The sequence below is a fragment of the Tachysurus vachellii genome, chromosome 19, assembly GCF_030014155.1.
Source record: "Tachysurus vachellii isolate PV-2020 chromosome 19, HZAU_Pvac_v1, whole genome shotgun sequence".
NCBI lineage: Eukaryota > Metazoa > Chordata > Actinopteri > Siluriformes > Bagridae > Tachysurus > Tachysurus vachellii.
This window is the reverse complement of record NC_083478.1, coordinates 16,882,967-16,910,466: the sequence shown is the minus strand read 5'-3', so window position 1 is coordinate 16,910,466 and position 27,500 is coordinate 16,882,967. Positions and strand designations below refer to the sequence as shown.

Below are 27,500 nucleotides of genomic sequence, written 5' to 3'. Positions count from 1 at the left end.
AGGACACAAGTTCAAGATCTTTCTGTTCTGGCATCAGCCACGTGTTAAATCATCCGTTATACCCAAGACAGCAGATTACCAGATTTGACCACCATATATAAACAGTATCAGATGCTGTATGCTGATAACGTTCCTCACTTCCGAGGCTGAACTCTTTAACCCTATCCTGTTATGTAGACTTTAGTAGGATCGTTCAACACGTTAAAATCCGTGTCTTTTCACCCCGCGACACACTCAAGCACTCAAGCACAAAGTCTCCTGCTTTTGTCTGACAGACAACTCCGGGGGGAAATAGTGCACAGCCAAGCAGTTTTCTATACAGTGAAAGAAAAAAAGAAGTCACATGCTGACATGGTGCTAAATCATAGCGGCCTGCATGCTGCATTCTGCTGCTGTTGCGTCTTTGGTGTGTTTCCAGAAGCAACACACCCACATAATGTGCTGCCTTTTTTTTTTTTTGCTGTCAACGTGCGTGCTTAAGTTTCATTCAGAGTATCTGCACTACTATGACGTTACTACACCTGCGCTCTGTTCCGTTGTCTTCGTAGTATCGAATATCTTATGAAGCCGAAAAGTTACGTGTTCCAATGAGACGTAGAACAAATTGGGTTCACTCTGGATCCACCACAGCCCTGACCTTGCAGCAGAGATGACTGAAAGAATGAATAAATACCCGTTCGCAGTTATAAGAGAGAATGGTCTCTGTTCTTGTCCCGTGGTCAAAGCATGTACAACTGGAGGGATGTGTTTTGTATCAGGTCACTTTTTCCACAGATAGCAAGTGCTATGAAATGCAGAGAGAAACCAGAGATTCATGCTGGGATAATCTAGGACAGCATTCGACTTTTCTCCGTCCTCAAATACTGCGTTTACGGCATTCCACGAATCACCATGTCTGGTTTTCATCAGCTCCCATTCAGAACTGTAGAGGATGAACATCTTCCATATGTTCAGAACCAAGTAGCTGTATTGGCTCTTATCCTTTAGAGAGTGTGCTTTAATACAAGTTGCTTACAAATGTCTAGGTAAACAGCAATCGTTACTGAACGGTGTCAAAAATCACCTCATTCGATGCCTAACCTTTAATGATTACTTCGTAGCTTTAAATAACAAACATCGGTTTGACGTGGTTATGTTGATGTTGTTTCACAGAACTATTTACTTATTTATATTTACTATTTTTGACAAATGCCGATGACTCTGAACAGATGAGCGATCTGGTTTGAAGCAGCAAGTAAACACTGTTCAAATGTCTTCGTACCTTGTTGTCCTTGAGAACTCTATCATTTCTTGATGAGCTGCCTTTAGCTGAATAATTAAGGCTGTAGCAGAGGATTAGCAACAGAAGCTGTGTTGATCATATTTAAACTAGAAAAGTTTTTTTTCCTTACAGTGATTGTTTTTTTTTTCTACAGTATTATTCAAGTCCCCAGTTTCTACCGATATGGTTTACATCTGGACAATAGGATGGACTTTCAAAAGGCTCACGTTGGACCGTCTCTTTTCAGCGTGACCCACACATGGACAATACAAAATAATGACATAGATGCTACTTCCTTTTTTCTATTTAAGTCTCCCTGTTGTTGAACTAAATTCAGAGCTCTTGTTTGATATCTAAAAAAAAACAGCTAGCCTGTCTTTCTTGATCACATAAAGGAGCTAGCGTGATTTCTCGCTCGATTGGCCCAGCTAGCATTTTTACAGCAGGCCTTGCTTCCAAGCTTTGCAGAGCCTCGTATGTCTACCCCGGCACACAAAAATGCAGATCAATGAGAAAAAGACTACAAGTTTGCTTGGGGGTTTTGGAATGTCTTCAAGTTCCAGCCAGGCTCCACTAAGCCCGTTTTAAGCTTTAAGCTACAGATCCACTGACGGGTCTCAGCTGTATTTCTGGAGCAGATTTGAGAGGTTTTGATGTTCCGCTCTCTTTTAGAGGAAGTCTCTCTGGAGGCCTGTTGAGGCAGATGTGAGGGCTTTTGGGCAAATTGATTCGTTTTAATGAACCACTGAAGTGTGACGTTCAAGAAATTCACCAGCTCTGTGGTACACGTTTTTGAACCAGATGTTTCCGGTTATTGTGGTATGCCAGGCATACATACCATTAGCCATGATTCACAGCAGAGATACGGACAGCATTTTTTTCGGTTACTTAACACTGGATGCTGTAATTTCATGCACCTTGTGAAATTTTAATCGTGAGATGAATCACCTACTTTATGAGAAAGGATCAGATGTTTTGTTGTACTAAAGGAATTCCAGACATGAACTTCTGCTCCGTCTCTCAAACGGGGCCGTAAATCTCCAACCTCTGTTCCCAGGTTTACATTAGACTATTAAGGCAGATGTTATTGCAGTGAGATCTTTAGTAACTTCGTGAACTCGGGTTGCAAAAGGTCTTTCGTGTGCGACATGCGGTCATTTACCTGAAAACGGACAAATGTGTAGCAGGGAAAGCTTGTCGTTTGGGTTATGCCCAAAGGCCGAACGGACTTGCTGTTGACTAGCCAGAGATTTTCTATTTTACACGGAGCAGGGGATTTATAATGGCTGCATGCTGAGCAGATGAGCAGTCCAGATGTGCCCCCGTGACCAAGCTCATCTGTGAAAATAAACATGACAGAAAAAGGAGACAGACACGAACCAGAGTTGTCCTATTAGCCTAATAAATGTAAATTCATGGCACCATGAGTGATCGAAGTGTTGAAGGAACCACTGGTCTAAGGCTACTATTTTAACACAAGACCTCATTGCCTGCAGTTGTAGAAGGCATCTCATACTTTTTTATGTTGCTCATACTTGGCATTGGTAAAAGTTCACAAGCTTTTAGTCTGGTACTTTTTTCTAGCTACCTCAGCAACCCATGCATATACTTTTACAATCAGCCCCCTGTTGGATTCCTGCCTTGTCCTTCAGGATAGCAGGCTGAGATTGGCTTCTTGAAGGGGAAAATGCAGAGGAATCAAAACTACCGTAGCTGTTTAAGCAAAAGTGTTCAGGATACACATTTATTCATTCAGACGAACTGTGCTTTTTTTATGTAACCTCATGTGCACCATAGTCTTCGGTAGTTCTTCGGCAGGTTTCTAGTCTAGTGTCCGTTATCTGACGCGTCTATGTGTGTCTGAGAATCTGTTTATGTGGTGTGGGATTAAAAAGAGCCGTTCATTCATGAAGCAGTGGGCAGTGAGTCTCTAGCCACACACACTCAAGCCTTTATTTCCCTTTGTGTGGCTCATGTCCTCACTGCTACCCCCACCGTCCTCTCTGCGTTATTGATACCATTTATCTTTTAAGAACCGCTGCTTGGGACTGTGTCTTTTACGCTCTAGTTACACTCGCTCATTGCCCCTTGGCTAGCTGAGGCTCAGTGAAATGGTAATTTGGAAATTACAAGTTCATCATCACAAGATACACGAGCAAGCAATTCGTTGCTCACTTTCACTGACTCTTTTGAGATTGTTTTTTTTTTTTTTTGTCCAGCGCTCCCTCCTGAGAGGCCTCCAGTCCCTTCACCAGCCTTGTGCTTTTCCTGTTAGCTCCTGAGTGATCACAGATGTTCTCGCAATGCTTTCTGTTCCCCAACAGCTTCCCCATCTTCCACTTTGTGTGGCGAAAGGGCCAGGATTAAATGAGAAATGTGTGTAGGCTTGTCCATTCGCGGAGAAAGTCCGGATATTTTACTAAAGCCTTGAATCCCTTTGGGGTCAAAGTTACTAATAAAAGTTTTAACTGTGCAGCTTTTGCCGGAAAGCAAAAAAGTAAAAGTGTTTCATTCAAATAGCTGAGAGGAAAGCAGTACTTGGAGTTAAGTAGTCACAGGAGGCAGCTGTGGTTATCTCTCAAGTCTCTGGTTTGCAGGAATTAAAAAGAAAGTAAAGGAGGAGGAAGTCCGTGATGGAAGTTCTATTTTATTTATTTATTTTTTAAAATCTGATTGTACGGATGGTTGTGTGTTGCATTGCATTCTCAAGTTGCATGCGTAAGGAGGAAAATAAAAATCCACATCAATTGCTCAAGGAAAAGCTACTCAAACATTTACTTGAGTGCAAATGTTTTACTCCTGAGAGCTAACTGAAGTTTATTTACTCGGAAAGCAAACAATTCAAGACATTGAACTCTATTGCTTTGTATGAAGATCTAACTCCTCCATTGCTGCATTAAATCTTGGGGTTGTTTGCTCCTGACGCTGACGCTGGACCAGACCATTGGGAATATTGTACAGTCATCCGATTTTGAAGCCACTTTGCATATCATGAAAGAGGGATTGTAGTCCTTTTCCTAACACGCAACTCTCCTGGTGGTCGTCTGCATTGTCCATGCAAAAGGTTTTCTTCTGCAGCCCTACATTCTGAATCCCAACTTGGCACTGGTAACTGTACCCATTAACAGTCCAGAGCACTGAAGGATATCAAGACATCTTTGGAGAATTGTCGTGTAGGGGCCCACGATTTTAAAGTTTTGCAATGGGGAAACGCAAGTAAGCAGTGCGTCTTTGAACACTTGTAGCTTTGGGCCTTTGAGTTGAATAATGTGAAGAGAAGAGCGTATCAAGTCTCTTTAAAAACTAACCACACTGGCGGCCGTTAAAACAGCAGGCAGCTTGGACCACACTAGGGCCTGCCCCACACAGCTGGGATCTGGAAGGACCCCCACAGAAAGGGCTTGATTGTCCCTGTGAGAGAATCACAGAGAGAAATACACACTACAGACTTTATTGCTGTTTTAGAGCACTTCCCAGAACTGAGGGGTGTCTTTTTCAGCAGCAGGGTCTCTGTGGTCTTTGTTGATCATGTTTGGATTAAATATAAGCTCCCGTTCTCTCTCTCACACACACACACACACACACACTTGTTCGGGAAAAGACAAAACTAACTATAGTCATGACGAGCCTGCTACTAATCTTTTGCTGTATTGTTTGTACTTTTGACTCCGCTACAATTCTATTTGCGTGTATGCATCTGACTGCCACGTATAGAGTGAATAATAGTCTTGTGACAGTGAGTCAGTGTTTGGCACATGTACTCACATACTCCTGCACACACATACACTCTCTCTCACACACACACACACACACACACACACACACAAGTACACGGACATGCATGCATACTCAGTAATTAACAAAATGAGCTCAGTGTATAAAACTGCAGCTTTATTGCTTTGTAGTAGGACAATTACTGTAACTCTGATCTTTTATCCATACTTAGGTTTAACAACGCAGGGGAATCTGACATGAGCACGAGGCCCTGAGTGTGTGCATATGTGTTCATGCATTTGTGTTAAGGGTTAACGGTTTTCCAGGCTTTCCTCTTTGCATGAGCTTGTGTCTATGGCCTGTTCAAGTCACTCCTGCATGCATGTCGTTGCCACCTCACCTTCATGCTAGCAGGCTCTTCCATATTGTCAAATGAGGAACGTGCTGATATTTAGCGCATGGACCGCACCAGCAGGCTTCTACTCAAGCCACGTACAGTTTCTCCACACTTTTTCTTTATTTCATCTCATAATTGGTGCTTTTCAGTTTTCTTAACCTATAATCAGACTGAAATTTTCCAGAAGCACAGAATGATACTAGGTTATTCCCACTACTCACCATTGCTTTAGTAAACAATCTCGCCATGATATTGTAAGAACTACTGCTGTAATTCTAAAGACTATCCTGTTCTCATCCTGGACTCTTACTAACAATTAGCTCATACTGAACATCCTTTCAGCTCACTCTTCTACAAACTGATCTATAGTCTCACTCTCTAGGCTCAACCAGAAGATGGGTTTTCTTTTTGAGTCTGGCCCTTCTCAAGGCCTACTCGGAGGCCATGGCCTCTGGCTTGTCCATTAGAGATCTAAATCTACATTCAGATTTGCGATAATGTCTTTTAGAACCAAAAAAGAAATCATATTCTTTGCTTCTTCTCCCAGATGTGGAGCAGATGGCCATCGACTGGCTGACGGGAAACTTCTACTTCGTGGACGACGTGGACGAACGCATCTTCGTGTGCACCAAAGATGGGACCACTTGTGTCATCTTGCTGGACCTGGAGCTTTACAACCCCAAAGGCATTGTGCTGGACCCAACTATGGGGTAAGTATCTCTTCTATTATCTCTCAAACTTGCATTCCTGCAAAGTTTAGCGTGACTCCTGGTTTGTCCAGATTAAAACTGAATGGATTTCAGTTTCAACTGAATTGAAAATCACCAGAGGGCATTATGTAGGACTCAAACAGATCCAACAGTGGAGTTTCAGATCTAACAGGGCTTTATTATTATCTAGGTCCTATCTCATGTTGAATGAAGTGGATTGCGTTTTTATTGAGCACTTTTGCACACATGTATGAACTTTGGTAGCTTTATTGAGTAAATGATTGACTTCCTTCGCTTTTCTTTGACTTGCACTTCCCTTTCACTGACGCTGTACATAAACATCATGAGCAGCAACAACAGACTAAAATAGTTTGATTTGCTGAATGTGACCCACCAAGTTCCTTAATTCCAAACTGGAGACAAATCAGTGTTTGTGCTCTTCATCCATGCTCTTAAATGGGATCAGAGATTTGATCAGATGTTTTCCCAAATGTGCTACAGTTTGAAGCAGAAAAAATTGAAGAACTGAGTGACATAACGTTTACATTTACATCATTAACAGACGCCTGTATCCAGAGCGACTTACGTTTTATCTCGTTTTTATACAACTGAGCAATTGAGGGTTAAGGGCCTTGCTCAGGGGCCCGGCAGTGGCAGTTTGGTGGACGTACTGTAGGAATCAAACTCACAACCTTCCGATTGGTAGCCCAACACCTTAACCACTAGGCTACCACATCCTACTACTAAAGCTCCAATAGCTTTATCTCAATCAATCATCTTTAATAATACTGAATACTGAATACATTTGCCATTTAGGATAATAAATCCACTTAGCATATCATTTAAATTAAATAACAATCTAAACAGCCATGCTATGTGCTAGTCTTAAAGGTTTTTTCTACGCCAGTAATGTCAAAGCCATCCATGACTTTGGGTGAGACGATGAGAACGGAATTGGCCTTCATCTCTGGGTGGGCTGGATGGCATTACTTTCTGTCGCCTGTCAATCAGAGACTGACTAATAAAGTGTCAGTAAAAAGGTAAATGGCGCCTTTATAGCGGTAGTGTGTCGCACGGACCCCGTGACCTAGCATAACAAATAGGAGGTAAATATGAGGTGGCTAGCTTCGAATGAAATTCTGATTTATTTGTATAGAGCTTTTAACAATGGACATTGTCTCAAAGCAGCTTTACAGAACATAAACCTAAAACAAAATGTTAATATAATACAAAAATTCAAGATTAATGTGTTCGGATTTATCCCCAATGAACAAGCCTGAGGTGGCTGTGGCAAGGAAAAACTTCCTTAGATGGTAAAGGAAGAAACCTTGAGAGGAACCGGACTCATCTGGGTGATACTGGAGGGTGTGATTATAAATATACAGCCTGACAATTGTGTATTGATGAGGAGGTTGTTGTGCTCAAAGACCACACGTAATTGGCATCTCCTGTTAGTAAGTCTGAACATACTGGAGCAACTGGAGCTGTTACATCTCTAGATGTCTCAGGATCCTCACATGGTTGGCCTCATCTCACTGAAGGTCTAAAATCTTAAGCGTGCACATTAAATAAGACCAGGTGTGTATTGTGTAACCCAATTATGTGGCTTTTATGCCTTACTGCTTAATAGTGCATTAGGTTCCTGTTTTTGTTTAGTCTACACTGAAATTCCAGTCAGCCTTTGTGGAAAACCGGCATGTCCGTAGCGATCTGAGGTCTCCTTTTTGTTCCTTGGCTGCAGGAAGATGTTCTTCACTGACTATGGGCAGATCCCCAAGGTGGAGCGCTGCGACATGGATGGGCAGAACCGCACCAAGCTGGTAGACAGCAAGATCGTCTTCCCTCACGGCATCACGCTGGACTTGGTCAACAGGTTGGTGTACTGGGCCGACGCTTACCTGGACTACATCGAAGTGGTGGACTACGAGGGCAAGAACCGACACACCATCATTCAGGGACTGCTGGTGAGAGCAAGTCGGGGGTTCTTTCTCTCACAAACACACAGAGCTTTGCTTATTATTCTTGTGAGGACACACACAGGATTATTAATGCAGCTAATTTATGCTAAGTTTATTTCTAATTCAAGACTTCTGTAACAGCAAGGTTTATACACTGATAATCCAAGCAAGTATTTACACAGTACATATTAACACACGCACACAAAAAAGTCTAAAGTGCATGCAGTTTGATGTCCCCTCTGTCGCACTACATGCACGCAGTCAATGAAGCAATTCCTGTCACAGTGTCATGTGATATACCGATGTTTCTCAGTTTTGCAATCCGCCGAATAAAAAAGGCAAACTGTGCATAATATTTGCTGTGATTAACACACTCCTTTCCTCATTCTGGTAAATGTTGACGCTGTAGCTGGTGATGACGAACCTGCTGAATAAGCCTTGAATCACGCAGCTGCTAATCCCGGGTCACTTTGTCTGTCGCGGTCATGGGTTTCCGGGTTTCATGCCTGATCAGCTCTGTTATTTATGTGACTCATAACCACAATTTTTGTCTTATTTTAATAGTCTTTTCAGACATGCCGACTTAGAGCTTATAATAAACTAAAGAATTGATCTAAAAAAAACAGTTCCGTCAAATAACAACTGTCCTTCGACTTCCATTAGCGAGTTTAGCGCATGCTGGATTTCTTTCTCTGATTCTTGTCTCAGTGTAGGGGGAAAAAAATGAACATTTTATAGGCTCTCACTCTCAGGGAAGCTTTTTTTTTTTTTTTTTTTGCCCCTGATGTAGAAATACAGCTCTATTAGTCTGTAATCAGGAATCCTGACAGATTTATTCCTGAAATCTTCCCCTTTAAACGGTGCCAAAGGTTGCGTAATGTTGTTTTAAAAACATTGTTATGCATCATGGCTTTTGACATTTGCTGAAGGTGTTGCCAAAGATTTACAAAAACGAGCATGTAAGCCAAAAACATTATTGCTATAATCTATAACCCCTTCGCAAAGCACAGACAATATCACAGGGGCAATTACGCTCGTTCATTTGAACTATCTCTTGTCTCTTGTGTCGTCCGACAGATCGAGCACCTGTACAGTCTGACCGTGTTCGAGAACTACCTGTACGCCACCAACTCGGACAACGGGAACTTGCAGCCGAAAACCAGCGTCATCCGCGTCAACCGCTTCAACAGCTCCGACTTCCAGGTGGTGACACGGGTGGATAAAGGTGGAGCCCTGCATGTGTACCACCAGAGACGCCAGCCTGCAGGTACAGAGCCTTGAATTGAACCCGTACTCATATAAGCAGGTCAAAGCTTCGCTTTCAGTCGTCAGTAATTAACTTCCTGACGTAGGCTAAATTACACTGAAGTGTTCCCCAATGAAACCTTTTTTTTTTTTTCCTTTTTCATTCTAACGGCTAACACGGGTTTATGAAGTAAGACAGAAGTTCAGTATGTGTCCTGGAAAGCTGAATGACTTCCATGCTTGACAAACTGAAGCTGACATCTTAAGCGAAGTTCAAACACACACACAGTGATTTTTATCTTCAAGTCGCCAGTCGCTGTACTATGAAGTCGACAGGAGGCATTGCTAATGCTGGTTGCATTGTCATAACCTTTGTCAGTGGGTGGCACAAATAGTGCTCCACTGGACCATAGATTAGTTTTCGGCTTCTAAAATGACACTAGAGGACAGATTTGGCGTTCGTGTTTAAAATTCACTAAGTTTGTGCTCACTAAGTTTGTGCACTATGTCGCACCACTGTGGCACTTAATTCGCCGGAAGTTTCCAGCTCTCGATTGAAATGAGCGGTCACTGTACATGTGAGCGTAGCATTATGCGTTTTTATCCGTTTGTCTCCCCTCCACAGTTCGCAGTCACGCCTGCGCTCCTGATCAGTTCGGCAAACCCGGAGGATGTTCCGATATCTGCCTGCTAGCCAACAGCCACAAGATCCGTACGTGCCGCTGCCGCTCCGGCTTCAGCCTGGGCAATGACGGCAAATCCTGCAAGAGTGAGTGTATACTTCTGTGCTTTATCTGCAAATTTTTATTTACCTACGTGATAGTAATCAGCTTTGGTCGAAAAGGTGCTATTTTTTTTAATTCTCGAATCTGATTGGTCAGAAGCTTTGAGAGCAGTCCTGACTGAATTGACTGAAAATGTATAACTGTTTACTGTTGTCCATACTAAGTGCTTTGTAACAGAGACTTTCAGTTTACAAGCCTGTGCTCAGTTACTGCTAACTGGGTTACTACAGTAACTCCTACATCTGACGCTTTAAAAAATAAATAAATAAATAATATCATTATTCTAATTGTTTTTTGAACAGCTGGATTCATCTTTTGCAGTTCTTAAAGCTCAGGCTGCGGTGTATGAACAACGTCTTTAATAGAGATATAGCAAACCTTAGAACAGAGCGCGGCGTCGGCAGGCTTCTCATTAACAATAAGGTTCTGTGAATTGCACACACAAAGGTATTCACCAGCAGCCAGGGAGAACGAGAGAGCACTTCAGTTCAGACTCGCATGCACTTTCTCCCCTTGCTTGCTTCATTTAAATTAAAAGAGCCATGGTTATTTAAAGTTTAAAAAAAAAAAAGATTATTGATGTATTTCATTAGTATTCAGACAGTTTGTATTTAAAGGAAAGGGGCGCGGTGGCTTAGTGGTTAGCACGTTCGCCTCACACCTCCAGGGTCGGGGTTCGATTCCCGCCTCCACCTTGTGTGTGTGGAGTTTGCATGTTCTCCCTGTGCCTCGGGGGTTTCCTCCGGGTACTCCGGTTTCCTCCCCCGGTCCAAAGACATGCATGGTAGGTTGATTGGCATCTCTGGAAAATTGTCCGTAGTGTGTGATTGCGTGAGTGAATGAGAGTGTGTGTGTGTGTGCCCTGCGATGGGTTGGCACTCCGTCCAGGGTGTATCCTGCCTTGATGCTCGATGACGCCTGAGATTGGCACAGGCTCCCCGTGACCCGAGGTAGTTCGGATAAGCGGTAGAAGATGAATGAATGAAAAAATACACGTTCAAATCTGTGGCTATTCATGTTAGGATTTTCTTGTATGTTACTAGCAGTGTTTGCTTCATTGTTTTTCTCTCACATTTATTGATTTCATTTGATTTGTCCCCTTTTTTAAGAGATCGTATCCGTTTAAAAAGCAGCGCGTTCATGTCCAAGGCTAAAGCATTCATGACATTAACAATTGCACCTTAAGATAAAAAGATTCAAGCATTTTTGTGACACGTATTGATGGATTTTGCTACATTGGCTGCCTTTGTTAGCTTATTGGTGAAGTGTCTTGCAGTGTTTAACTAAACGCTCCAACTGTACCGTGCCTTTTTTGCATCCTCAGAACCAGAGCACGAGCTCTTCCTGGTGTACGGGAAAGGTCGGCCAGGGGTCATCCGAGGCATGGACCTGCACGCCCGTGTATATGACGAACACATCATTCCTATCGAGAACTTGAACAACCCCAGGGCTTTGGACTTCCACGCCGAGACAGAATTCATCTACTTCAGCGACGCCACCACGTACACCATCGGCCGGCAAAAAATCGACGGTACAGAGAGGGACATCATCGTAAAGAGCGGTGAGATTTTTTGTTTCCCCCAGCAGACTATATGGAATATACGGATTGATAGTCGTATCACTGAATTACATTAACAATATCAGGATCCTACGTCCACCAAGCTGACACTTCTGGGTCCCTGAGCAAGGCCCTTAACCCTCAATCGCTCAGCTGTATAAATGAGATAAATGTAAGCTGCTCTGAATAAGGGCGTCTGCCAAACGCCTTAAACGTAAACGGAAGCCTTATTATATTTTTATCTTGGAAAAATGACCCTTAATGTCATGTCATGCTGTTCCGACAACCACACAGTACACACTCGTCTCCTTGCAGGAATCCACACTGTCGAGGGCATAGCAGTGGACTGGATGGGTCAGAACCTGTACTGGACAGATGACGGACCAGACAAGACCATCAGTGTGGCCAAGCTGGAGAAAGCCTCCCAGACGCGCAAGACTCTCCTTGAGGGCAAGATGACCCACCCCCGAGCCATAGTGGTGGATCCGGCACACGGGTAAGAGGAAATTCTAATCCCTGCATGAATTGTATATCTACATGCAGCTGCTTATTTGTATTAATCTGTAGTCCGGTAATACATCAGTCCGTCTCAGATTTCACTGTGCTTGATTTAACTTGGTGAAATTGTTGCTTTGTGAAATCGCAAGTCCGCGCATGATGTAAGGTAATTACTTTCTATAATAGCTGTACTCACGTTCGACGTACGGGAATCGAAGAAGGATTTGGCTGGATGCATGATGTGATGTCTTGGCTCAAATCTGCACAAACTTTTTCAAATGTCCAATCTCGTCTGACTACAATGGACTTTGCTTGATTTTTGCTTTCATTCCTGCACAAAATCCTATGTGGACTGATCTCTCTATAGAGTAGTATAGAGTAAAGTAGATGAAAGCGCTTTCCCACTGAAAGGGAACATGAGCAAGCTATTGTTTTACATATGAAGGTTTCTGGGGTGAGTAGGAGGTAGAAAAGCTCCATAATCTATTCATATCTGTCATGTTCATGAATAACCCTGGTGAAGGACCTCACTTTGTAAAGCTGCTTCAGTAGTGAAGTTAAATTTGGATGATAAAACCAAACAAGACGAATGCATCAAACTGCACTTCAGTTATTAGCCAGAGTCTGTGGATTTTCCATGCAAAATAAAGTCACAATTTATAAATCGGTGTATTATATTACACTATTTAAGTGTGCATTATTTTAATTTTAAAATGGACTCTGGACTGAAACGGTTGTTTCTGGAACTCAGAAGTCGCAGCATGGAAACTTATGTCTGTCAACCGAGCCTTCAATAAAGCTGCGACATCCAGAGCAGCGACTAGGAAAAGTACTTAAAAGTACATCGGAAAGTAGGAAGGTTTAGGGTGAAAAAAACAGGTCTGTGGAACACCTCTACTCTTCATAGAAAGTGAAATGGATGATGCTCGCCCTAAAGAAAAAAGAAGATTAAAAATTACTTGGATTTATCAGTTCACTCCATCACTGACCAGATGATGGCTTCAACAAAATAGACTTCATATTCAAACTCCAATGAATTTCCTAGCACACCGTTATAAATTGGGAATTATTTATAATTACACTCACCAGTGTCACCCAGATCAGGCTGGGTTTCCTTTTGAGTCTGGTTCCTCTCAAGGTTTCTTTCAGATATCGTCCCCAGGAGCTTTTCCTTTTCCATCATCACCTCCGGTTTGCTCATTAAGGAGAAACTGATACATGTATGGGTTTTTAATTTGTATCCTGAACTGATATATATCTGTAAAGCTGCTCAGAGACATTGTCCGTTGTTAAAAGCGTTATACAAATCATAAAAGTGAGCTGACTTTCCAGAATAAACAAACGCTCAGTTCTCCTGTCTCAGTTTTAAGTCATTTTGGGTAAAAGTGTAAGGTTGAATGCAGAATTGGTTTCCTTTACTGTATGTCTTAACCACCTGATTTGCTGTTTTTGCAACTTCTGCTAGTTACTTGGCATCTTTCCACAGCAGCAACTTCTGAGTGTGTTAGCCAACCAGTCTACACACCGTATACACAAACTATATATCCCAGTATAAATAAATCAAATTTTCAGTCCAGTAAGAGTTTTATATGACTGGCAGTCCAATAATAGTTTTATATCGTCGCTGTCGGGCGGAAACCTCGTATGTCCAAATTTGGTCAATTTCATATTTTTTCACATATCGATGCTATTGGTCAGTCCCCACGTGGGTCTGTTATTTTTACAAGTTATTAACCAATCTAAAGTCTTGAAAATAGCTTGAGCGCAAATCTCATAACTCCATTGGACACTTCAGCTGTCCACCTCTTCCTCACTCCGCGGGAGAGCTTCACGGCATATTTCTCCTTAATAAGAGTCACAACGAATCAACACGTTTTCTGAGGTAAATGTCTTCAAAACACTGGGCTCAAGGAAAAAAAAATCTTAACCCCCGCTAGTTCTGGTGCTCGTCTGAGGACAGGAATTTAGCGCAAGACAATCCACTGCAACGTGGACTAAACCCTGTGCACTGCAGATAAGGTACACGTTTTTTTAATTTCCTGAAAAATAACGGTTTTGGAGATACGAGGATTCCGCCCGACAGCGACGATATGAAATGAAATCATGTCTGGACCAGTAGTACAGATGCATGTGTTGTGTTTCAGGATGATGTACTGGAGCGACTGGCAAGAAGACACGAGAGACGCCAACCGCGGCAGCATAAGGAAGGCATGGATGGACGGCTCCAACTCCGGCATTCTTATCACCTCCAAAAACATGCTGTGGCCCAACGGCCTGAGTCTGGACGTCGAGCAGAACGTGCTGTACTGGGTAGACGCTTACTACGACCGCATCGAGATGGTGCTGCTCAACACCACTGAGCGCAGGGTGAGATCTTCTGGATGAAAACGTACCTAGAGAGGGTTTTTTCTAGTGTTCAGTTGAGCTTCAGGTTGTAAGTTTAATCCTGCTGCTTTGTCCTCTGATTCCCTAGACGGTGTACGAGGGGCAGGAGCTGAACCACCCCTTCGGTCTTTGCCACTATAAGAACTTCTTATTCTGGAACGAGTACCGCATCGGAGGCATTTACAAGCTGGACATGACGACGAAGAAGGTGACGCTGCTGAGGAGCGAGCGGCCACCCATCTACGAGATCCGCACCTACGATGCCCAGCAGCAGCAAAGTACTGTGCTTGTTCAATTAAAAAAGATTTCTTCTTAAAAAGAATGTTGATTAATTCTCTTTAACAGTTGTGCCGGCTGTAATTCAGTTCACAGCTTTATATTAATGCTCTTGTTGTGATACGTTCTCATTTCTACATTCTCAGAAACTTGCACGGGAGACACCACACAAAGGGAAATATAAAATGTGCTATTTAACAAAGAAATACAATCATTTACATGGTTGAGGCTTTCTGTTAGATGTTTATTTTTATAAGGTATCTCCGTTTTCCTCCATGGGAGAGTCATCAGAGGACTTTATGCTTTGTTAAGTGACAGGATTTTTTTTTTTGTCTTAGATTTAAGAGCGAGATATAAGACAAGGCAGGTAAGGGACAGAATGTTTATCGCAGCTGTAATGTGAGTGATAAGAGGACCTAACTTGTCTGTGGACCTTTGTGTAAAAGATTTGGACCTTGTCTAAATCTTTGTGGATCTCACAGTCGTGCTGAAAGTATTAAAGGTGGGGTCTCTGTTGTTTGAGAAATGCTTCAGAAAACTGTGTTGGGCCGCCAAACAAAACAAAAACAAAACTAACGTGTAGCCAATGAGCAGAAAGGGGCGTGTCTTGTCAATATGGGCGGAGAGAGTGTTCAGTGCGCATGTGACATTAGCAGAAAGCGGTTTTAGCATTGACTTGGAGGATAAAGACAAAGAAAGAAAGCGAAGAAAGGCTTACGATAAAGCAAGAAGTAGGACTAACAGAATACGGCTTTCTATCAAAGTTCAGAATATTAAATCAATCAATACACTTACTTGCGTTACTGCAAGTCTTTGTGCCTGAAACATGTGCACATGCTCCGTCTACTGTTTCCATGTTATTGGCAGCAACGTTACAACCTCTGCCTTTAACATTAGCTCTGCCTCGGGTTCTAGGTGTTGACCGTCTCTTTCCGTGTGAAACAGAGCTAAACCTTGCATAGTGCTGCCCCAACAGGTTCCGCCATAATACATGTCTGGGTTCTACTTGTCTGGTGTATGTGTGGGGCGGAGCTACCAATACAGGGGTGGGACCCATTTGGGTTAGGGACGTGTTTTGTTTTGGTGATTTCAAATGTCAACATTGGCTTTCAAACAACCGAAACCCCACCTTTAAGCAACATTAAAACTAAAAAAAAGTTACCTGTTGGTAAATTGCTGTGCTACAAGAGGAACAAAACATGTCAGGTTCTGCTGTTATTGGAAATGATGCAATTTCAGGGGAATTCTGTTTCCATAGCAGCACACTCTGTCATGTAACTAGGTGTCTATTTTTTAAGAGACAACATATGCGGTGTTCTTTTTTCCCATTGTTGCCGTCATTAATTGAGCTGTTCTGTCTGGGCTCTCAAGTGTGGTGTTGTTGCGTCCGTGTGTTCCAGCTTCAGGCCATAATCCATGCCGGGCCAACAACGGTGGCTGCAGCAGTCTGTGCTTGCTCACACCAGGAGGTCGTACCTGCGCTTGTGCAGATGATCAGATTTTGGACCTTGACAACAAGACCTGTAAAGGTAAGTTAAAGGGGAAGTTTGCGTTGTAGTTCAGTGCTGGGAAGCATAACCATGCGATTCTTAGGGGTCCAAGCACCAACGTCACCACCCTGAAGTCTACCATCAGTGGAAAGTTCAGAAATAGAAAGCTCTTTATCCATACTGAGGTGATCTGTGGAATATAAAGCGGTCTATTGCAACAAAATGATTAAAGTCCCCTTTAAAAGTTAAAGGTGAGGTATGGAAAGAGCTGATGTCTTTCCATGTCCAATTTGTAAATCTTCCTCTCTTTCACCAACATTTAGTTCTTTTATTTTATTAAACAGCACATGAATGTGCTTTTAAGGGTGTGTGGCTTTGGAAAGGACAAAAGTTGAGGGGCATTATTTAGATTTCGAGTCTTCTTTATGTGTTCTGTATTTGAATCATAATCTTATTAGATCCATTAGCTTTTGGTTGCGTTGAAAACGTTATGCCGCACCGCTGTCTTCGCAGCCAATCCGTCCTACGTTCCCCCGCCTCAGTGCCAGCCTGGAGAGTTTGCCTGCAAGAACAACCGCTGCATCCAGGAACGCTGGAAGTGTGACGGAGACAACGACTGCTTAGATAACAGCGACGAGGCGCCAGATCTCTGTCGTGAGTTTTTTTTTTTTTTTTTTTTTTTTTTCTTTCTTTCTGACAGGATTTTAAAAAAAAAAACAAAAGCATCAGATCTACTAACCAAGGTAACCGAGGTACTCAAGCTGCACGTATGGGTGCTCAATAGAGGTCATTGATAAAAATAACGAGCCTAAAAGTGTTTATACACTTTTAATAAGATAAACCGATTTTACTTGTAGTGGGGATGGGGTAAAAATAATCATCAGTGATGCCTTTATTATGTTATATTGATAAATTAAAGGAAAAATTGTGGTCGCTTGGTTTTGGCTCCAAATGTCATGTCCCCATAGAGCAAAACATTACTTTAAAGTCCTCTGATTTTTTATTCTTTTAATGAAATATTTCTGTCCTGATGGACCGTGGCTCTTTCCAGACTCCTTCACCCCATTTACAGGGCCCTTACGTGATCAAACCGCCAAGTGATCAAATATATTTGGGACAAATTGGTGTTCATCCTTTCATTACAGTTCCAGAGACTTGATGCCAAGGCACATTGAAGTTTTTTCTGGTGGCTCATGGTGGTCCGACTCCTTAAGCCGTGTTATAAATGTGTCTAATTGTTTATCGTGTCTGTGTTGGTTGGTGTTGTAAAAGTGCTGGCGATGGTGTATACTAGCTACGAAAAGACAATTCAGACGTATTTGAACAAAATATTGACTTATTTTGGTTTATGATGTTTAGGCAAGGTATAAAAATATTCGGAAAAGTCTGTACAGGTTTGCGGTCGTTCACATCTTATTGGTATTGTAGTGCTAGTAGGTCGCACTTTTATAGTACATCGTCTTCCTCCATCAGACCAGCACACTTGCCCTGCCGATCGCTTCAAGTGCCAGAACAATCGCTGCATCCCTATGCGCTGGCTCTGTGACGGAGACAACGACTGCGGCAACAACGAAGACGAGTCCAACACCACCTGCTCAGGTATAACACACACCATCGGTACCCTGTGTATGGTTGAATCAGCTCCCTCTTCTGAATTGGGACGTGACCTGGGCACTGACAGCTGTCTTTATGTTTCCGTGCCAGCTCGTACGTGTCCTCCTAACCAGCACCCCTGCACCAGCGGACGTTGTATTCCTAAAACCTGGACGTGTGACCTGGACGATGACTGCGGGGATCGCTCGGACGAACCGGCTTCCTGTGGTGAATTTTTCGCACGCACTGAATGTTATATAGCTAGATACAATCGGGGCTGGAGACGGATTGAGACGTCACCTGTGTAGTTTGCATTTCGACAAACATGCATTTCGACAAACCGGAAGACCTCTGGCATGATCGCAGGGCCGTAGAAGTAGTAGTAGTTTTAAAATTTCATATTATAGTCAAACCTACTTAATTCCCTGTTAAAAGATGATGTATGAATAAGTGATGATTCATAAGATAATCATTATTGCAGAGCTTCCCTGATGGAAAAATCAGCACTGCCTGCTTCTTATTAATGGGTTTCATACTGTTCATAGTGAGCATTACAGCTTTAGGCTGTGTATTCTCATTCATTCTCTCATACACACTCTTTTTGTCTCTCTCTCTCTCTCTCTCTCTCTCTCGCTCGCTCTCTCTGCACCCTGGACTGCAGCCTACCCAACATGTTTCCCACAAACCCAGTTCACATGTGCCAACGGGCGCTGCATCAACGTTAACTGGCGTTGTGATAACGGTGAGTAAACCTTTGACCGCAATTGTTTGTTCCCAATTCTTTGTGTCTCTACTACTTTCATTTACTCCATGCGGTTTTATTGGAGTATAAAAATGTATTCCCCACCCCCATTTTATTGCTGTTTATTTCTCTGAGATCTAGAGATTTCTTTTTTATTTATTTTTTTTTTGTAACCAATTTTAACTGACTTCACGCTGGAGTAGTGATGCCCAAACACTGACGACAAACCCTGGCTGCTCGGGAAAAGATTATTACTTATCCAGGCTTTTTATTATTATTAATAATTGCTGGCTGGCTGACAAGTAGATTCAGTATGCTGGCATTTTAATTGTTTGGCAAATGGCCAGAGAAAGAACAACAGTACTGGTTATTAAGTTTTGCTGTGAATTCCACCCCTTGCTGTGCTACATACATTAGCTTTAAGCTAGCCAGCTAGGCAGGAATCAGGAACGTACAAGTTATACGGAGCTGCCGATCAGATTGAATACAATAAATGAACATCAACTAGCAATTTATTTCATATTGAGAAAAATTGAAAAAAATGATGTATGCAATGCGACGAGAAACAGCGCATAGACAAACATTAGCCAAACGACTTGCCTCTAGCACACGGTGCTAACTCTAACTACTCACAGAATAAATGCTAGGCCAAGTCATTCCCTAAAGCAGAGATTGAATTACAAAGAGAACTGCATTATGAGCAGCACATTGGAGCTTACACTTATGGTTTGTCTAAACGTAACCTTTACAACTGTCAAAAGATCTTTAGCTAGCTAGCGTTTGCTTCAGTAGTTATGTCAAATGAAAGAAGCAACAGAAAACCGAGTGGGAACTACAACCACATCATATTTCTAGGAGTGTAAAAGATGAGTTTAATTGCTGCATGTAGTGACTGTGTGTGTGCGTGTGTGTAGATAATGACTGTGGAGACAATAGCGACGAAGCAGGCTGCAGTCACTCCTGTTCGAGCGTGCAGTTCAAATGCAACAGCGGCCGCTGTATCCCGGAGTACTGGACCTGCGACGGAGACAACGACTGCGGCGACAACAGCGACGAGAAGAGCGCCAACTGCACCAACCAGGGTGAGCGTGCTTCCTTCTCTAGCCTGCTTTCCCAGTCTGCGAAGACATCTGGCTCCTCGGCAGTTTCATTCCACCGAAAACATCTGGAGCCGCCGCAGTTTCGTTGTGGAACTGTTTAAAGAGGAATCTGATTTCACTTCCTCAATCCATGTCTGGTTCCAGACTCCACATCCTGGGGGAGAGTATTTTAAGAATGCTGACTTGTCATCACTGAAATACTGTTTCCTGTGTAGCACCAGACTGAGGATTTTCACTCCACACTTTTAAACAGTTAGCAAAAGGCTTCAATCTAGCGAGACGGTCATTTTCATCCTCTGTGGTTAAAAAAGCCTTTGTAGTGCTGATTTTACAGTGTTAAAAAGAGCTCATTGACAAAACGATGTATTTTTTCCTCGTGTTGTCAATGATTACTTGTCATTTGTCAATTCTCAACCATCTCATACCACAGCTACTGCTTGCGGAAAGTTTGACTCTACACTAAATGGCTTTCTGTGTAATGCAGACACCTGACTTGACATTACTCCTCGTTCTATGGAAGCCAGGAAGAACTAGAGCGTAATACTTTGATAACGACAACGGCTTGAAACCAAACGCAAATAAAATTCCATGTACGAGACAGTTCACTGAAGGGGAAAGGGCTCATGATGGGAAAGATGTACTTTTGTTCCTGCGCTTGTGTTCGCTTTGGGTCAAATCGGTGGACTTTAGCATTGCGTAAAGATCCGATAGAAACAGAGAGAAGGATTGCTTTCATTTTAGTGTGTAATAAAAAAAAAAAGAGCAGCTTATTATTAAGTGGCATTATTATTCAGTTGAGTTTTTTTTTTTTTGTTTCTTTCTTTCTTTTAGCTCATGTGCGGGAAGAGAGAAGTGCACTCATGATAAAATGATCGTTTTCGCTTTCTGCTAGGATTTACTCGGTAGCAATAATGCTAACGCTTACTTACTCCACATGAGTTAAAATACTTCACCATTTATCCATGAGAATACACACACACACACGCGCTTGTCCACTGATGCTGCGGTCCTTTTGCTCCGTGGTGTATAATAAAATACATCTTTTGTATTTCCACATACCGTCTTTTTCTAACCGTGATTAATAAACCTTTCATGCTTCTTTAGTTCTAACACGTCTCCTCGTTCACCTCTACAGCCACACGTCCACCTGGTGGCTGCCACTCGGATGAGTTTCAGTGCCGCTTGGACGGCCTGTGTATCCCCATGCGCTGGCGCTGTGACGGCGAAAACGACTGCATAGACGACACCGACGAGAAGCACTGCGAAGGCGTCACACACACGTGCAACCCGTCTGCGCAGTTCGCCTGCAGGGATTCTGGTCCGTCGCCTTGCATTGACGTCTAAATATCTGACTTAATTTTCTACTGTTGTTGTTGTTGTTGTTTACATTTTTTAATTAATAAGTCTTAAGCAAAATAGTCAGTGTAAATCCTGTGCTCATGTATGAGGTGGTCATGAAATAATTTTTATAAGGTAAAGGTGAGAAAAGTTAATGATTGATTGATCACCACTAGTGTTTGATAGAAACATTTATTGCTATTAGATATTCTCAGAATTTCATGTTGTTGATTCAGAAAAATGGCACCTGCATTTTCTCTCTCGTTCTCTCTCTCTTTTTTTTCTTTCCCTGCAGCGAGGTGTATCAGTAAAGCGTGGGTGTGTGATGGAGACAGCGACTGTGAGGATAATTCTGATGAAGATAATTGCGAGGCGTTGTTGTGTAAACTCTCGCACCACGTGTGCGCCCATAACGATTCTATCTGCCTTCCTGCTGAAAAGCTGTGCGACGGCAAGGATGACTGTCCCGACGGCTCGGATGAGAAACTGTGTGGTAAGCACCGTCTCACCCGTTCCCAACCACGTGTCAGTCGATGTCTTAGTACGTCATTGCCGATTATTTGCTTTCTGACGGCGCAGCGCGTCTTGCTAGTTTTTGCTAGATTTCCTTCCCTCTCCACATTGCAGACCTGTGCTCGTTGGAGAACGGTGGCTGCAGCCATAACTGTACCATCGCCCCCGGCGAGGGCATCCTGTGCTCCTGCCCAACTGGGATGGAACTCGGCTCTGATAACAAGACCTGCCAGATCCAGAGCTTCTGCGCCAAGCACCTGAAGTGTAGTCAGCGCTGCATCCAGGAGAAAGCCACCGTCAAGTGTGCCTGCTACGAGGGTTGGGCTCTGGAACCGGACAACGAGAGCTGCAAGAGCACCGGTGCGTGCGCGAGTGTGTGTGTCTGCGCGCGAGTGCATGCGAGTGTCGGTGCGCGAGTGCATGCGAGTGTCGTGTGCGCGAGTGTGAGAGTTTTAGAGTATTAGACTTGGAATTGCTCTGTATTAGATCAGGTAGGGAAAGTAACTTTATTCCAGCTTTATTTGTGCAGCACTAAATATATAAATATATTATACATGTAGAAATATATCAGTTCAGGACAAGTTGGAATACAGTATGTCAGAGTTAATGCAGGATAAAACTGTGGCTAGAAGACAGCTAAATCTTATTACTAGAGACGTTTTATTTGCCCATGTTCTGGGTTGCTCCATATTCAGCATTAATTTATTTGTGATGTCACACTGCAGTAGTGCTTACTGGCTCATATCTAAGTAGAATTAACAGTTTTGTTATAGACTACTACGTTTAAATGTGTAATCATTTTTGCGATACAGTATACAGTGTTTTACTGTCTAAAAAAAAAAAAGAAAAAAAAACCCAAAAACTAAGCTCTAGTTCTGCCCTTGGTTTGGTCTCTGTTCCAGATTTATTGTAGAGACATATTAATTGTTTGCCCAGCAGGGGGCGCACGTCCCTTCCCCAGTTCCCATCACCCTGCTCTCCAGCAGCTAAACACAGTCACACAATACTCTACACACATGAACCCAACAGTGTACTGATTAATCTGATTAATCTAAACAGTCTTGCTACGATTAAATCATTCTTTTTAAATCAAATGCACTTGTGGTGTTACACTAATGACTTAATTATCCAGTTACGATGAATTAAAAGTAACAGGTCAAGATCAGCTGCTTGTCGGAGCAACAATAAAGTTGTACATCCTCATCAAACTAGCGATGTAACTTATTGTGAAATAATAGTCATTTTATCATAAATGATGCTGAATCATCAAAGCACTCAGCGATAAATGATTGGAATTGTGTAATTACATTTGGCTGGGCCTCTTGTTCTTTCGAAACCTTGCCCCGTTCTTTACAGAATCAAGAGCGTTTAAGTGAAACAATGACTTTCTTTTTCTTTACTTTCTGGGTGGAATGTTTGGATACCTACTTGGAGAGATGGGTAAGGGAAAGGGGTGAAGTTTCTGTAAACCTGAAATGATTTCTAGTGTGAAGTAAACCATAAATAAGAGCTTGGCTACTGCTGGAATTGGAAGATGCTAGGAGATGACTTTGTCAATTGTGACTAGCGGTGACAGAGTTCTCTGTGTGTTCTCTGACAAATCCAGACCCTTTCAAGCCCTTTATCATTTTCTCCAACCGGCACGAGATCCGTCGCATCGACCTGTACAAGGGCGAGTTTAGTGTCCTGGTGCCCAGCCTGAGGAACACCATCGCCCTGGACTTCCACCTCAACCAGAGCTCCCTCTACTGGACCGACGTGGTGGAGGACAAGATTTATCGTGGCAAACTGTCTGAAAACGGAGGTGAGAGACTGTCAAGGAAAATATCAATTTGTGTGTGGGTGTGTGGTTATAATAATATTCCTAAAAAGCACAAAGTACTTTCAGAAATACAGAGTAACGTGTAGAATTTTCTGCTTCGCAGCTTCCAATGTAACTCCTCGATCTAATAAGCGACCTTAACCATGGATGTTCCTTCTTAAAGGAGCCACCTGTAATTTTTAAAGCCTTCTACTATCTGATCCAGTTTTCTTATAGCTGTGTATATTTTGTAACTTGCCTTTTACAGAGATGGAGCTTAGCAGTAGTGTTTCTCTTGTGGGAGGAGCTAATTTCTGGCCCAGAAAAATCTCAATGGCAGTAAAGCAACTTGATCTGATACAAAGGAATATCGTTATGAGCAATTTAGATATTTCGTTTTTTATTATTTTATTTATTTATTTGGAATATGACCTATATCATGGGAGACCATTTAATAAATAAATAAATAAATAAATAAATAAATAAATAGATAAATAATCATTAGCGTCTTACCTGTATTATTTTAATATAGTTGCAGGACTAGAAGCAACTCGAACTCAACTTTCGCAGTCAGTTCTGCTCGGTGCACTTTTTTTTTTCCGTGGGTGCAAATGTTAATGCCTGAAATAAAATCAGGCTTCATTGTCATTGATATTATATGTACTTAGTGTCGCTGGATGCTGTTAAAGACCTGAATAATAGCTTGAGGTGAAGAGAAGATTAAATCTGAGATAATAGGGTTTAGTCATTTAGCTGTAGGCTCTGTATGCGTCTGAACAGGACCGTCTTTGATGAAGCGGTTTCTTTTTTTTCCCCCCGCTTTTCATCTTTGTGGGTTTTGCGTAAGCCGATCCTTCGTTTCAGTACATCTTAATTGTTTTTGCACTGTAACCACAAAACATCAGCATGCCCCTTATCTGGAATTTTGTCTTTGTGCTGCATTTATAGTGCTTACACACTGATATATAAGCAAGTGTCAAGCACAGTGTTCTCAACACACACACACACACACACACACACTCATTTCAAACTCACTGTGCAGCCAAAAGTGTCCAACTACAATTTCAGATCCACCTCACAGCTAGTGAAATAAGCAGTGCCAACATGGCTGCCAGCGGAGAAAGAAAGCAACAAAGAGCTTTTCTCCTCAACTTTCCGAGTGCAGAGGCCACCTTGTTTCCAGCTCCATAATAAACAGGCTGAGCACTGGCCTGGCCTCCTAATTGTGTGTGTGTGTGTGTGTGTGTGTGTGTGTGTGTGTGCGCGCTCTACTCAGCCTGTGAGAAAGATAGCGTAGGACAAGGGAATGTGTTATAGAATGCAAGGCTGAAGATGCTTTACCCTCACTCGCCTCAGTGGTTACTGAGATCCAGATCCAGACAATAGATTTGCAGGACTTGCTTGTATTTCTTATTCCTGATGGTGTCTGCCTTTTATTTCACATTTAACTTTATTACTTAATTAAGTGTAAATATTCTTCCCATCTTCTGTCAAGGTGGTGTGCAAAGGAAATAAAGAATCTGCAATCGACCTATATTTTGGTTTTGTATTGGAGCTGGATGTCAGGATGGAAGGCCAATGTTTTTTTTGTTGTTTTTTTTTTGACTAGAACTTGATTAGATTAGATTATTATTTCCACTGTGAGGTTGAATTTTTCATTCTGGTTTTGAGGAATCCAGTTTATTTTAATACGCTTGATCTAATTGGTCATTTATACAGTGACTTGTATTAGGCCGCTGAATTACTTGAAGTACTCTACATAATTGAAGTAATAATTAACTGGCAAATCTTTGATTTAATAAAGCTTTATGGAGGTCTACAGCGAGTCTTTACCTCATATTCTGAGGTAAAGCTGTTGCTTTAAAGTATAAAATCCTCATGATCCAGTTTCTTCTTATGGAATATGCGTTTATATATTTTTCTGTTCGCAGCCTTGACCAGTTTTGAGGTGGTGATCCAGTATGGTCTGGCCACTCCAGAGGGTCTGGCTGTGGACTGGATTGCTGGAAATATCTACTGGGTGGAGAGCAACTTGGACCAGATCGAGGTGGCCAAGCTAGACGGCACCATGCGCACTACACTGCTCGCCGGAGAAGTGGAGCATCCGCGAGCCATCGCCCTTGACCCACGTGATGGGTCAGACACACACTCACACACACACACACACACGATCTTATAGAAAGGTTGATTTCCTGTATTTATCTCCATGTTACCCAGCAGCAAACCTGGCATCCTTTCAACATGTTTAGTCCATTCATTCATTCTAGTGAACTGGAAAAAATCTCACAAGAAAACATTAAAGGTGCCCTGCCACACGTATTTCATTACTTTTGTGGTAATGTCTGAAGTTTACCATGGACTCTGTAACATTGCCTTGGTTACCTTGTTTCAAGCCATTCTAGTGTGGTGTAGAAAGCCTGCAGCTCGATTTGCGCCAGTTCTCATGAATATTCAAATGAGCTATGCTGCTTGGCTCCGATTGGCTAACCGCTAGGATATGAGAGCATGACTATTCATTCACCCAGCACAATAAGTAGCCTAGGCTAGAGGAAATCTGTTTACAATCACCTTGAATTGCGGCAGAATGGCTTCTTCACAAGCCCGTTGACGTTCAGCTATCCTTGCTGTATAGGAAACTCACTGAGCTACACGAATTCTGGGGGCGTGGTCTCAAGTGGGAGAGCTCATGAATAGTAATGAGCTCAATCATTACTACGTCACACTGAGCAGCTTTTCCAACTGACCTGATTTCTCCCCTTATTTCTTTTAAGTGGCTAGAACTGACCGGGGAGGTAGCAGGTCTTTTCACATTCACGACACAACACAAACACATATGGACCTAACACGTATAAAAAAAAAAAAATACAAGTAAAAATGGTTTTGTGTGAAAGGGCACCTTTAAGGAAAACATTTTCAACTAAACATACACCCTTGAGCTTAAATGACCCAATGTAATAAGGAGAACTTTTGAGCTCTGCTGATGGACCTGATTATTCCTGGACTATTAAAAAAACCTTCTTATCTTTATTATCTGGATTTCAAAGAGTTTTGATATATTTGCTATGTTCTTATTAATAGAATGAATATCTTTTTTTTTTCCAGTATCTTGTTCTGGACCGACTGGGACGCAAGTTCTCCTCGAATCGAGGCAGCTTCCATGAGCGGTGATGGCCGACGTACCATTCACAGAGAAACAGGAAGTGGTGGCTGGCCTAATGGGCTCACTGTTGACTACTTAGAGCGCCGTATTCTCTGGATTGATGCTCGGTATGTGCGATACACCTAACATCCCTCACACAAATTTTCTTTATTAACTAAAGTATCGGAGGCTGATAGGATTTTAAATTTTGCAGATCAGGTTTCAGTAGTTCATCCCAACTTATTGACAGTAACATTATTTCATAATATCTAACCCCGATGTATACACTATAACCTTCTTTAGGTCTGATGCCATCTACTCCGCTGCTTACGACGGTTCGGGATTGATCGAAGTGCTGCGGGGACACGAATACCTGTCGCACCCGTTTGCCGTCACCATGTACGGGGGCGAGGTTTACTGGACAGACTGGCGCACAAACACTCTGGCTAAAGCCAACAAGTGGACGGGGCATAACGTAACAGTGGTGCAGAGGACCAACACACAGCCGTTTGACCTGCAGGTCTATCATCCATCCAGACAGCCTCAGGGTCAGTGCTGCCAAAAAATAATCGAAATAATTGGAAGTTTTACACATTTTATGGTGTATTTCCTATATATTTCAACACCAAGTGCAATTATGTAGACATTGATAAATGAATGGTAATGTCACCCATGTACTGCTTTCATACTTCCTGAACTGTCCTACACTCGGTGTGTGTGTCCTGTCTCTAACATTCCTATCCAACCCTGTCTCAGAACAGTCATGCGTGTATACACATTTGTACACGCATGCATTCACTTCCCTTGAGGCGTGACTGACCTTTCCATTGCTTCATGAGCCTAGCATGTGTAAAGCAAAGCTGTGGTATTTTTCTCACAGTCTGCTTGAAGTGTGAATGAGACCGAGTCATGAACGAGAAGGTCATTTCACACCACTCCGTTGCTGGAGCTTTTCTCAAGTGTTTTTTGATCACGTTTTTTCTTCCGTTTTCTTCCG

At 42.5% G+C, this 27,500-nt stretch overlaps 1 protein-coding gene across 3 annotated transcripts in view; it reads left to right on the top strand.

The window, feature by feature from the left end:
• lrp1ab (low density lipoprotein receptor-related protein 1Ab) overlaps nt 1–27,500 on the top strand; it is a 117,839-nt gene that overhangs the window by 48,593 nt on the left and 41,746 nt on the right. For 2 of the 3 annotated variants that reach the window (XM_060895021.1, XM_060895020.1), the window contains exons 7-27: nt 5,920–6,082; nt 7,824–8,046; nt 9,118–9,307; nt 9,911–10,054; nt 11,395–11,631; nt 11,944–12,124; nt 14,271–14,493; nt 14,600–14,789; nt 16,188–16,316; nt 16,791–16,931; nt 17,751–17,876; nt 17,982–18,098; nt 18,532–18,612; nt 19,527–19,694; nt 20,848–21,030; nt 21,346–21,543; nt 21,678–21,923; nt 23,170–23,367; nt 25,296–25,500; nt 26,467–26,631; nt 26,807–27,051. In XM_060895021.1, the coding sequence (XP_060751004.1) occupies nt 5,920–6,082; nt 7,824–8,046; nt 9,118–9,307; nt 9,911–10,054; nt 11,395–11,631; nt 11,944–12,124; nt 14,271–14,493; nt 14,600–14,789; nt 16,188–16,316; nt 16,791–16,931; nt 17,751–17,876; nt 17,982–18,098; nt 18,532–18,612; nt 19,527–19,694; nt 20,848–21,030; nt 21,346–21,543; nt 21,678–21,923; nt 23,170–23,367; nt 25,296–25,500; nt 26,467–26,631; nt 26,807–27,051 (3,753 nt within the window). Of the gene's footprint in view, nt 1–5,919; nt 6,087–7,823; nt 8,047–9,117; nt 9,308–9,910; nt 10,055–11,394; nt 11,632–11,943; nt 12,125–14,270; nt 14,494–14,599; nt 14,790–16,187; nt 16,317–16,790; nt 16,932–17,750; nt 17,877–17,981; nt 18,099–18,531; nt 18,613–19,526; nt 19,695–20,847; nt 21,031–21,345; nt 21,544–21,677; nt 21,924–23,169; nt 23,368–25,295; nt 25,501–26,466; nt 26,632–26,806; nt 27,052–27,500 lie in introns of those variants that run through there. The other variant, XM_060895023.1, reaches the window with a different exon arrangement.